The sequence below is a fragment of the Oncorhynchus tshawytscha genome, linkage group LG20 (assembly GCF_018296145.1).
Source record: "Oncorhynchus tshawytscha isolate Ot180627B linkage group LG20, Otsh_v2.0, whole genome shotgun sequence".
NCBI lineage: Eukaryota > Metazoa > Chordata > Actinopteri > Salmoniformes > Salmonidae > Oncorhynchus > Oncorhynchus tshawytscha.
In genome coordinates, this window is record NC_056448.1 from 40,807,729 (window position 1) to 40,820,874 (window position 13,146).

At 39.6% G+C, this 13,146-nt stretch overlaps 1 protein-coding gene across 5 annotated transcripts in view; it reads left to right on the forward strand.

Annotated features, from left to right (window-relative positions):
* nrg1 (neuregulin 1) overlaps positions 1-13,146 on the forward strand; it is a 155,328-nt gene that overhangs the window by 63,953 nt on the left and 78,229 nt on the right. Inside the window, exon 1 of one of the 5 annotated variants that reach the window (XM_024415279.1) lies at positions 11,431-11,704. The exons of the other annotated variants lie outside the window; for them this stretch is intronic. Coding sequence (XP_024271047.1) covers positions 11,599-11,704 — 106 coding nt within the window. The 5' untranslated portion in view covers positions 11,431-11,598. Of the gene's footprint in view, positions 1-11,430; positions 11,705-13,146 lie in introns of those variants that run through there. 5 annotated transcript variants of the gene reach the window in all.

The window sequence follows — 13,146 nt, forward strand, 5'->3', positions numbered from 1 at the left end:
ATCAAGAGCGTTGCATTACCGCCTGGTACGGAAACTGCTCGGCCTCCTACCACAAGGCACTATAGAGGGTAGTGCGTACGGCCCAGTACATCACCGGGGCCAAACTGCCTGCCATCCAGGACATCTACACCAGGCGGTGTCAGAGGATGGCCCTAAAAATTGTCAAAGACCCCAGCCACCCCAGTCATAGATTGTTCTCTCTGCTACTGCACAGCAAGCGGTACCGGAGCGCCACGTCTAGGACCAGATAGGCTTCTCAACAGCTTTTACCCCCAAGCCATAAGACTCCTGAACAGGTAATCAAATGGCTACGTGGACTATTTGCATTTGCATTTTAACTGTCTTTTTACTGTTGTTTTTATTTCTTTACTTATCTATTGTTCACCTAATACCTATTTTTTTACTGAAAAATTGCACTGTTGGTTAGGGCCTGTAAGTAAGCATTTCATTGTAAGGTCTACTACACCTGTTGTATTCGGCGAACGTGACAAATAAACTTGGATTTGATTTGGTTTGAGAGAGGCTCAGTGGGGTTTGAAAATAGCTCCCATTGTGTTCAGTGGCGTTATTACCAAATATCCTGGGATGGCACAATGTCGATAGGAAGGTATGCCAGTCTGAAAACCATCCAAGCCTAATTAACATATTTCAGATCCGTAGAGAGGGCCACCTCTATTGCACTCTCAGAGGAAGTGAAGGACTGCAGTATATGCAGGATATGCAGTTGTCAAATTGCATCAGGATACACCAGGATGCATTCTGACAAGTCTCTGCACTAAAGCAGAGACTTGTCCTGTTGGTGAAGCCCATCAGGGCTCCTTATTGAAATTCCACATTCATTATTTAAAGTAGAGAGTTTAAGAGTGATTAATATATTGAACTTTGGTTTAATCCACTTGAACTATTTCTATCTTATAACTTTGTGTTTCAGTTGTCTTGTTTTCCCATTGGTTGTTTAAAAAAAAACTATCCCAAAACATTTTCAGAATAGATTTATATAATATATGTGAACATTATAACAGTAATTTTAAAGTGAACTGATGGTGTGTAGATATTAGAGGTTGACCGATTAATCGGAATGGCCGATTAATTGGGGCCGATTTCAAGTTTTCATAACAATCGGAAATCGGTATTTTTGGGGGCCGATTTTGCCGATAAAAAAATTAAATGTTTATACCTTTATTTAACTAGGCAAGTCAGTTAAGAACACATTCATATTTTCAATGACGGCCTAGGAACGGTGGGTTAACTTCCTTGTTCAGGGGCAGAACGACCGATTTTCACCTTGTCAGCTCGGGGAATCCAATCTTGCAACCTTACAGTTAACTAGTCCAACGCTCTAACCACCTGCCTCTCATTGCACTCCACGAGGAGCCTGCCTGTTACAAGAATGCAGTAGAAGCCAAGGTAAGTTGCTTGCTAGCATTAAACGTATCTTATAAAAAACAATCAATCAATCATAATCACTAGTTATAACTACACATGGTTGATGATATTACTCGTTTATCTAGCGTGTCCTGCACTGCATATAATCGCTGCAACGCTGGGGGATGATTTAACAAAAGCACATTTGCGAAAAAAGCACAATCGTTGGATGACTGTACCTAACCATAAACACCAATGCCTTTCTTAAAATTAATACACAGAAGTATATATTTTTAAATCTGCATATTTAGCTAAAAGAAATCCAGTTTAGCAGGCAATATTAACCAGGTGAAATTGTGTAATTTCTCTTGCGTTCATTGCACGCAGAGTCAGTGTCTATGCAACAGTTTGGGCAGCCTGGCTCATTGCGAACTAATTTGCCAGAATTTTACGTAATTATGACATTACATTGAAGGATGTGCAATGTAACAAGAATATTTAGACTTAGGGATGCCATCCGTTAGACAAAATACAGAACGGTTCCGTATTTCACTGAAATAATAAACATTTTGTTTTCGAAATGATAGTTTCCGGATTCAACCATATTAATGACCAAAGGCTTGTATTTCTGTGTGTTATTATGTTATAATTAAGTCTATGATTTGATAGAGCAGTCTGACTGAGTGATGGTAGGCAGCAGCAGGCTCGTAAGCATTCATTCAAACAGCACTTTCGTGCGTTTTGCCAGCAGCTCTCCGCAAGCACAGCACTGTTTATGACTTCACACCTATCAGCCTAATGGCTGGTGTAACCGATGTGAAATGGCTAGCTAGTTAGCTGGGTGTGCGCTAATAGCGTTTCAAACATCACTCGCTCTGAGACTTGGAGTAGTTATTCCCCTTGCTCTGCAAGGGCCGCGGCTTTTGTGGAGCAATGGGTAACGCTGCTTCGAGTGTGGCTGTTGACGATGTTCTCCTCGGCCCAGGTAGGGGCGAGGAGAGGGACGGAAGCTATACTGTTACACTGGCAATACTACAGTGCCTATAAGAACATCCAATAGTCAAAGGTATATGAAATACAAATGGTATAGAGAGAAATAGTCCTATAAATACTATATTAACTACAACCTAAAACCTCTTACCTTGGAATATTAAAGTCTCATGTTAAAAGGAACCACCAACTTTCCTATGTTCTCATGTTCCTGGCAAGGAACTCAAACGTTAGCTTTTTTACATGGCACATATTGCACTTTTACTTCTCCAGCACTTTGTTTTTGCATTATTTAAACCAAATTGAACATGTTTCATTATTTATTTGAGGCTAAATTGATTTTTATTGATGTATTATATTAAGGTAAAATAAGTGTTCATTCAGTTGTAATTGTCATTATTACAAATAAATAAATAAAAATCGTCCGATTAATCGGTATCAGCTTTATTGGGCCCCCAATAATCGGTATCGGTATCGGCGTTGAAAAAAAATCATAATCGGTCGACCTCTAGATATATACAGTATATCTCTCCTTCAGGATGGCCCAGTCAGAGTTAGCAGGTTTTAATGAACCGGATCCACAGCATAATAGATGGTGGTCAGAGAGGATTGTAAGCTCTGCAGGTAGATGACACCCTGACAAAACAGCATGCTTGCTAAGTGTCAAATCAGAAAACAGCCAGTACTGTGGAATGATGTACCCTGGACCGAGATCGGTTTGTGCTGTTTTGTTTTTAGCCGTGACAATGACCCTAGGACGTGACAAGACAGCACAAACAGATTTGGGACCAGGCTATGGATGATGAGCCTTATTAGCAGATGAAAAGAAAACATGTCAATTCAAACAATATTATCCCACAAATTTGTTAGAATTTGTTGATCAGGTTGTGCATTTCCTAGATGTTTTTACAACTGCCGGCTATAACCGATTACAGTACTGCCGTCTAGCCTTGCAAAGATTACAGTACTTCTGTCTAGGCTAGCACAGATTGGGGCAGCAGGGTAGCCTAGTGGTTAGAGCGTTGAACTAGTAACCGGAAGGTTGCAAGTTCAAACCCCCGAGCTGACAAGGTACAAATCTGTCGTTCTGCCCCTGAACAGGCAGTTAACCCACTGTTCCTAGGCCGTCATTGAAAATAAGATTTTTTTCTTAACTGACTTGCCTGGTTAAATAAAGGTTAAAAAAAAATAAAGATTACAGTACTACTGTCTAGGCCAGCACAGATTACAGTACTCCTATCTAGGCTAGCACAGATTACAGTACTGCTGTCTAGGCTAGCACAGATTACAGTACTGAAGGTGATGAAGAGTATGAACTAGCGGTGCTTTTACGTTTTTTAGGGACAAGATCACATATTGTACAGTAGATGAAGAGCTGCATTTGAATAATTAAGGTATGAGGGCATTCTGTTCCCACAGAAACAATCCTTCTCTTTTTAAGACTCTCATACCCACTCAGAGAAATTATATGCAGAATATATTCCACACACCATATCTTTATTTAGCCAGGATATATCTTTATTTAGCCAGGATAGTCCACTCATTGATATTGTCACGGTTTTCCAGTGTTTTCCACAGAACTGTGCTCTAGAACTATACTGAGACAATAGCTTTACCCTGGTATAAAACCGCTGAGAAACACTTATAGTGAACATGGCTTGGATCCTTGCAGAGAGCATCCAAAACATGCTGGCTAGTTTCAGTATGTGGCTTGAGAATTAAACAGCCTGAGAATTGAAATGTGTTTGATATGCTGCAACGATGAAGTAACATTCCTAACATTAGCTGAGAAGACGTAATAAAATACTAATAAACAAGATGATTCACTTCAATAGCTATGGAAGTCGCTGACTCTGCCACGACTGTTGTTTCCCTGTTTACTTCATTATCTGTGAAATATGGGAACCCTTGACACAGATGCTCTCCAACTAAGCAAAAACAAACTGACGTCAAGAAATTGACGTCAATTTAGAAAAAATGAAATTGGTCATCACTATTTGGTCATCCTCCAGCAAGCAAGATTGTAACTTAGATGTAATTGTGCTATGAATGAGATATGAATCATATACTACAGTGAGTACGCTCTGTTGTATGTAAGAGATTTTAGAGAGACAGAGAATGTTTATAATGCAGTATTGAAACAAGTGTGTCTACTGAGCTGCAAGATGACCCCAGAAAACCTATATTTGACTGTCTTTGGGTTATTTGTGCAATCGTGAGTCATATTTACGGCCTAGGGTCATGCACGTATGTACATATATGCATTGCGACTGTGCATTAAAAATGCTAGGCTGGATATATGCAGCGAGGGCTTTTATGTGGTGGAATATTTTGTTGTTCGAGATATACCGTGTTTACTAAATAAACCCTAACAAACTTCCCTCTGGAACAGGCATCGAGAAAACACTTCATGACAAGAAGTACACACATCATCGCGAGACATCTGGATCATCCCGGCAAAAAAAGAGTAGGAGTCTTTGATGATTCAGCTGTGCGTTCTTTTTCATTGAACTAAACGTTATAACACACTGAAGCATTAGTGGCGTGTTTAATGTTAGCCTCGTCACACACTCATAATATTTACAATGAGATACTTTAATAGTAGTCTTTGTGCTGTTCTTTTTGGCCGGCAGAGCCTTTTATGGAGGTAAAAAACTTAGACTACAACACCTGTGAAGTCAGTCTATTGATTTTCAACTCCCACGTGTTGTTCGAAAGAGCACTGACGAATTACCGAATCCAAGTCCAAGTTACACTGAAAACGTGTTGGTCTTTCTATGGTCGCAACCAAAACAAGTTGCAACCTAAAGTGCATCTTCCAAATGTGTTTATCTAATGTATGTCTACTCCACATGGGTTTCTGATTCAACCGCGATAATACAATCCATTACAATGATCATCCCTCATTATCGTCACTATAAAGAACATAGACCGTATACAGTCTCATATCAACAAAGCCCAAGCAACCCCAGTCAGGCTATTTATTTATGTCATTATTAACCTCTTCTGAACTCTGAATGTCCACACACCAAAGATGCGTGTGCAGTGTGTGGACATTCAAATGAGACACGTGAACTGAACACGTGGAGATATGTGGAGATATGTGGTGTGGTGGTATAAGACTGTGTATGACTTCCCAGAGGAGTGACACCGGCTGCATCCATAAGAAACCAGGATAGAAATCAAGAGAAATACTTTGATGGAAACCTGTCTGCTCATGTTCAAACAAGCTACAAGAAGTGAGTAGAGAGAAGCCACTCCTAGCAACTAAGAAAAAAGGAGCAGACAAAAATGCAGTATGATTAACCCTTTCAGGTAAGAATAGCTAATCAAGAGATTTACTGTGGTTATGGCAACAGAGCTTTTCATTATACAACGTACTGTAGGTTGAATTTTGAAGACTTTTCAAGAATCGCTTCAGAATCGCCATTCCTGTCCAGGAACATGTTGGCATCAATTCACTGTCCTGAAGTAAGACACAAACCCTCACATACTGTGCTCAATGAATGAATCATCAATCAAATCTGAGGCACACTTATTTGTAGCGTTTGTTTTGATTGGCTTTCTGCATGTGGGCGTCATGTTTACTCTGACGACACACACGGAAAGGCAACATTTCTGAGAAAAGGCACTTTGGAAATTTGGGGTCCACTTAAGTGCCTTGACCTCAGCACTATAAACTGTTTGGACAAAACAGCCGTCGTAGGTGAGGAAGATCCACCATGTACGCAGCTCGTTCAATCAACGTGTTTTGGAGATGACAGAAAAGAATAGCTCACTCAGTCCTTCACGACTCAAGGCCTGGACTCCCTCCAGAATTTGATGCCACATAAAAAGAATGATGATTGAACCATTTAGGACAAAAAGGCTTCTCAACAGTTTTTTAACCCCCAAGCTATAAGACTCCTGAACAGGTAATCAAATGGCTACCCGGACTATTTGCATTATGTGCCCCCCCCCAACCAACCCCTCTTTTACGCTGCTGCTGCTCTCTGTTTATCATATATGCACAGTCACTCTAACCATACATTCATGTACATACTACCTCAATTGCCCCGACCAACCAGTGCTCCCGCACATTGGCTAACCGGGCTATCTGCATTGTGTCCCACCACCCACCACCTGCCAACCCCTCTTTTACGCTACTGCTACTCTCTGTTCATCATATATGCATAGTCACTTTAACCATATCTACATGTACATACTACCTCAATCAGCCTGACTAACCGGTGTCTGTATTTGGCCTCGCTACTGTATTTAGCCTCGCTACTGTTATTTCTCACTGTCTTTTTACTGTTGTTTTTATTTCTTTACTTACTTATTGTTCACCTAATACCATTTTTTGCACTATTGGTTAGAGCCTGTAAGTAAGTATTTCACTGCGCCGAATACCTGTTGTATTCGGCGCACGTGACAAATAAACTTTGATTTGATTTGATTTAAACTTTGACATGCATAGATAATAAGCTCACTATGAGTTCATAAGCGACTGTTTATTCAAAGGCAATTATTAAATTATGTTAACTACACCACACTGTATTTTGTCTGCTCAGTTTGCCAGATTTTGAGCAACCTTACGCCCCCTGCTTTAAAAGTCATAAATGTCAACTAGCATTTACAATAGAGTGTTGCAACCGAGGACAGACAATCCTTACACGCTACACGCTTCAGCACTCACAATAACAGCCGCTCTTAGCAGGGCAGAAATTTGCCGAACTGACTTGTTGGAAAGGTGGCATCCTATGACGGTGGCACTGAGCTCTTCAGTAAGGCTATTCTACTGCCAATGTTTGTCTATGGAGATTGCATGGCTGTGTGCTCAATTTTATACAACTGCCAGCAACGGGTGTGGCTGAAATAGCAGAATCCACTTATTTGAAGGGGTGTCCACCAGTGGAGGCTGCTGAGGGGAGGACAGCTCATAATAATGTCTGAAATGGAGTAAATGGAACCATGTGTTTGATACCATTCCATTCACTCCGTTCCAGACCTTATTATGAGCCGTCCTCCCCGCAGCAGCCTCCACTGGTGTCCACGTACTTTTGTATATATAGTGTACTAGCAACTAGCATTTACGTTATTTCATACACGTATACAGTTGAATGTCAGCTACAAACAGCTGTCTAATTGTTCAAACGTAGGACCACATCAGCACAATAGGCCTGACAAATACTTGCTTTTTTCAGATGTAATTTTTTTATGGACATGGTCAAATTCATTAGATGTCAGTGTTACAGCTATAGTAAAACCATGCTAACAATGACAGGGAGTAAGACCACAGGCTTATTAAAACATTTTTAGAACTGCTGATAAAATTAATGGTTTCATTTATCTTTCAAGTCGATGATCTCAACAGTACACTATTACTAATAATGCTGATACGTTGATTTACCCATACCCAATGTTTTCCATCTCAAACGTCACGTTCAACACAATCTCTCCTGGATTTGTGTTTTTGTTATCAATTGAATTACAGCAGGTTGTGTCACATAGAATTCCCCCCTCTCTGTTCACCTCTCCCTTACACCTCTCCCCTTCACCACCTCTACTCCCCCTCTCTCTCTCTCTCTCTCTCGCTTCCTCTCTGAGGTGCTTGCAGTTCGTTCTCTCACGGCTCATTGTTGACACATGCAGTGGGGTCCTTGTCGCTGTCCACAAGGCCTCCACTGTGGTCAACTAGTCCCATACAACCAAGTGACTCCTTAGACTCCGGGTAATGTTCAGTAGGGCACACTGTAGCAAAACAGTTTGCAACAAAAAATTAAAATCTGTGTTCTTATTGAACATGTTCAGGTAGCTCATCCTCCTTTCAGTTTTCTCACTGCTGAACACGACCCAGGTACCTCTTCCCCTTCCTGCATCTGACTCACTGCCTCTGACTCACTGAAGAGGTACGTTTAGATTCAAAAGGGAATCATCCCCTTCACCTTCTCCTGCATAATCTCCCATCCCATATTGACACGACCAAGCCATACCTGGGAGTGCTACATTTATTATTGAAACAGACCCATTCATCCAACACCCACACTGAGCGAAACTGAGCAGAGATCAAAGAAGACCTGTGCAGCATTTTCAGCAACATGCTCCTGCTTGTCGGCACCAAAAGCATGTAAGGGGAGGCTATAGAATGACCAGTTGCCCATGATTGTGTTCCCTCCAAATAGGATGTAACTGAGATTCTAGATGCTTGAAGTGGTAATTCAGTGTTACAGTTGTTTGGATTTCAGTGCTAGCTTGTTTGGATATTCATGACCAGTTATGAAAGAAGGTTAGTCTGGAGACTTAATGTCAGGTCAAGTAGAAGTAAGGAATTACTGCTCCCAAACGCTATTTTTGTATAAAGGACATTTTCTAAAGAAGTACGAGTTATAAATCTTTATACTATTGTTCCAACAGGCCTTGTCTTGCCGTACTTGCAATGCTTCCTGCCAAAATACAGTAGGATTATGACTCAACAACTTGCACAACACAGTTCATTTTAACATTTTAAAATGTACTTAAATAATCACATTTCGAATGACACTCTGCTACAGTGGAAGTATTCACACCCCTTGACTTTGTTGTGTTACAGCCTACACACAGTACCCCATAATGTCAAAGTGGAATTAATTTGTTACCAATTAATTAAAAATAAAAATGTAATTAAAAAAAAAAGCTGAAATGTCTTGTGTCAATAAGTATTCAACACCTTTGTTATGGCAATCTGAAATAAGTTCAGGAGTAAAAAAAAGTCACACAATACGTTTCATGGACTCTGTGTGCATTCATAGTGTTTAACATGATTTTTGAATGACTACCTCATATGTGTACCCCACACATACAATTATCTGTAAGGTTGAGCAGTGAATTTCAAACACAGATTCAACCACAAAGACCAGGGAGGTTTTCCCATGCCTCGCAAAGAAGGGCACCTATTGGTAGATGGGTAAAAATAAAAAAGCAGACATTGAATATCCCTTTGAGCATAGTAAAGTTATGAATTACACTTTGGATGATTTATCAATACACCCAGTCACTTCACACTTCAGTTTCCGGAGAGGAAGGAAATGGCCAATGGTGACTAAAACAATTACAGAGGACAGGCTAAGGACAGGCAAAATCGTAGAGGAAAACTGGATTCTGTCTGCTTTCCAACAGGTACTGGGAGAAAAAAATTCACCTTTCAGCAGGACAATAACCCAAAACACAAGGCCAAATATACAGTGGAGTTGCTTACCAAGACAACATTGAATGTTTCTGAGTGGCCTAATTACAGTTTTGACTTAAATCGTCTTGAAAATCTATGGCAAGACTTGAAAATGATCAGCAACCAACTTGACAGAGCTTGAATAATTAAAAAAGAATAATAATGTGCAAATATCGTACAATCCAGGTGTGGAAAGCTCTTAGAGGCTTACCCAGAAAGATTCACAGCTATAATCGCTACCAAAGGTGATTCTAATATGTATTGACCCAGGGGTGTTAATACTTATATAAATAAGATATTTCTGTATTTCATTTTCAATAAAATGTGCAAACATTTCTAAAAACATGTTTTCATTTTGTCATTATAGGGTATTGTGTGTAGATGGGTGAGACATAAAAACATTTTGAATTCAGACTGTAAGATAACAAAATGTGGAATAAGTCAAGGGGTATGAATACTTTCTGAAGGCACTGTATTTGGCCAATATTCATCCTGTTCCATTGCAAGATAGCAATTCATATTGAATATGGACTGATACAAGCCATGGCAGTGTATTAAGGATAGTACCACAATCATAATGTAAGTGTGATCTGTAGGGTTTTTCTCTGTACAGACATGTGGTTGAGTACGCTCCAGCAACCCCAAGCAGGAGGACGCTACTGACTAAAACTGGTGGAACATTTCTGAATTGGTAGTATGTGGTGTCAAAGCCACCGTCATCCTATGACCCGATAGGAAATGTGACGCAAATGTGGGAAAATACATAATGATTTCATGAAAAAAGTAGGAGAACATAAAGAAACTTAGGAGCAATGCCAAACATTTGGGGGTTTAATGAGGAGAATTGCCAGCAATGTCAAAATATAGGGTTAAAAAGCACAAGAAAACAGATTTTTTAAATGTAGATGTAGCCTACATTGGGCCTATATGAATCCTAGTTAATTTTGAAACTCATCTCCAGAAGAATCTCTCCCTTTCCTTCCCTTCTAGGGGCACTGATGCTTCCAAATTAAAATTCCAGGTAGCACAGCAAAATATTTAGGAGCATATGTGACCAAAGTGGTAGCACTGTAGACCACCCAAAACCCACATAATGATATCCAACTATATATATTCCTTAACCTGTGGTAAAAGATCAGGAAACTGAAGTTATGGCAACCGGTATGATATTGTCTAACTGTCTGGCCTTTCTACTTACTGATGCTGGGATAAACACCTTTAAAATATATAGAACTACAGTATGCTGGTATAATGACTAGCCTAACTTTATCTGGGACCTAATGATTTGTTAGCTTCAGCTCAGTGGGCTAAAGTGGTTTTGAGTTGTGTAGAGTAGACAATGAGAGTTCAATGTCTGGTCTGTTAACTTGAAGTGGTTACTTCACGTCTATCAGCTGCTAGGGTTGTAGTGGGTCAAAGGGAGGTGAAATGTAGGGCAGGTGGTTCAGCGAACCATGTGATCAGAAGGTTTAGTGTCTAGTGTGGTCTGTATAATGTACACTGTGTGAGGTGTGATAAGCCATAATGCTAGTGTCAGTGGTTGTCATATATCCAATGAAATGGAAAATTGTAGTTTGCTCTTAGGTTAGGCTATTGGTCAGAAAATTGAACAATATTACACAATCATCCATTTAGAATATTATAGCCTTCTGCTAACATATACAGATGGCCAACATGTTTTAATTGTCAGAGGTAGACCTACTTACGAAGCAAATGTTTGAAAAGGAAACAACATGACAAGTTATGCTTTACATCTGGCACATGGCAGGTGTACTTCAGACTATGTAACCAATTGTAAGAGTGGAAAATAGATTAATTCCTTCCCGAAATTATTTTTTACTCGTGCATTGTAAATCTTAAGGCGTTACTTAGCGTGTAGGCTGTGTACGCTCCTCCCATCCAAGTTACCAAGATGTAGATGTAAACTTTCTTGCATACGAACCATTCCAGAGTTGACTGGAGTAACACTCACAGGAGAGCTGCAGGCAGACGACACTTTGGAAAATACTTCGGCGTTAGTTTTATTCAAGGAATTGATTTACTACACAGAATAAGACATGTCTGACCAGAAACAAGGGAAAGAAAGGGAGAGAGGTGGAAATAAAAAGGGTACAGGTAATAAGAAAGATAAAAAGGAGAAACCAACGGACAACTCTCCACCAGGTAAGTTGTCATTACTTTTGATTTATTAATACGAAATAATTTATTAGCAAATGTAGGCCAACGGGAAGTTATGGCTATTATGTAACGTTACCTATTCCAAGCCGGTGTTTCTGAAGTCGGTAGTCGAGGTGAGTGTTGCAGGTGTTTGAGTGACTGACGGTAACTCAAGGCCACGAGCCTACGAACTTTCAGTTCATGACTCACATTTGAACTATTCTATTACGTCCAATTGAAACACATTTGTACATTATTCGAATATATAAATGATTTGCCTTGACTAAATGTAACAAGAGTAAGTTTAGTTGGATACAATTGTTGTTCCTTTCATAACCAGTCTTGTCTTCTTGGCTCACGTGAAACACAATTTAGTGAAACTTTAGCAAAACTTCTGTTAATTATTTAATTGCATTGATTTTAATCAAGTTAAAGATTTTTTGGGGGCATTGCAATGTAGGCATTGAAAACTTTAATAGTTAAGTAGGCGCCCATCATAGACCTGTGATTTGACAGGTGCAACCTATTTTAAATTCCTTATATACCTGATAAACTGTAGTTCCAAGTCAAAATGCATATCATTGATGCGAAGAAGTGGTTTCTATCCATGGCTTTCTTTAACTGTCAGCCGTGGGAGTTCAATTTCTCAGAATTGCAATATCTAGGTCAGATCATTGTTTAATACGGTGAACTTTCATGGCTAACAAAAGGAGTGGAAATATCTTGGCTTTGACACAATCTTACGCAGCTTTGATCCATATTGTTTTGTTTCCTGCTTGAGGCAGTGTCCATTTGTTGGCAAATGTGGAGTAATTTGGGGGTCTTGGGGGAACGTCCTATTTGACAGGTGTTGGGTCAGTTTTTGCAAAGCTCAGTTATAGACAGTCCTATGCTGCTTTTATCTGCTTCTATTGAGAGTTTTATTTGTACAGATTCATAGATCTTTTGTCGACATGATGCTGAATGGAGTGCATTGGATTTGAAACACCAGACTATGTCCATATTGATAGAGGACCTAACTGTGTGTTTTTTTTTTGCCATATGAGAGTAAATATTGCACATTGTCAAAGCAGATTCCACTGTGATATACAGCACCAGTCAAAAGTTTGGACACTCCTACTCATTCAAGGGGTTTTTCTTTATTTGTACTATTTTCTACTATTGTACTATTTTCTAGAATAATAGTGAAGACTTCAAAACTATGAAATAACACACATGGAATCATGTATTAACCAAAAAAGTGTTAAACAAATCAAAATATATTTGAGATTCTTCAAAGTAGTCACCCTTTGCCTTGATGACAGCATTGCACAGTCTTGGCATTCTCTCAACCAGCTTCATGAGAAATGTAGTGTATCAATCATGTTCTAACTGTATAGTAAAGTATTGTCCTGTGATCAACATGCACAGTAGTCTGAACGTACAGGTATAGAGGGGCATAGTGCAAA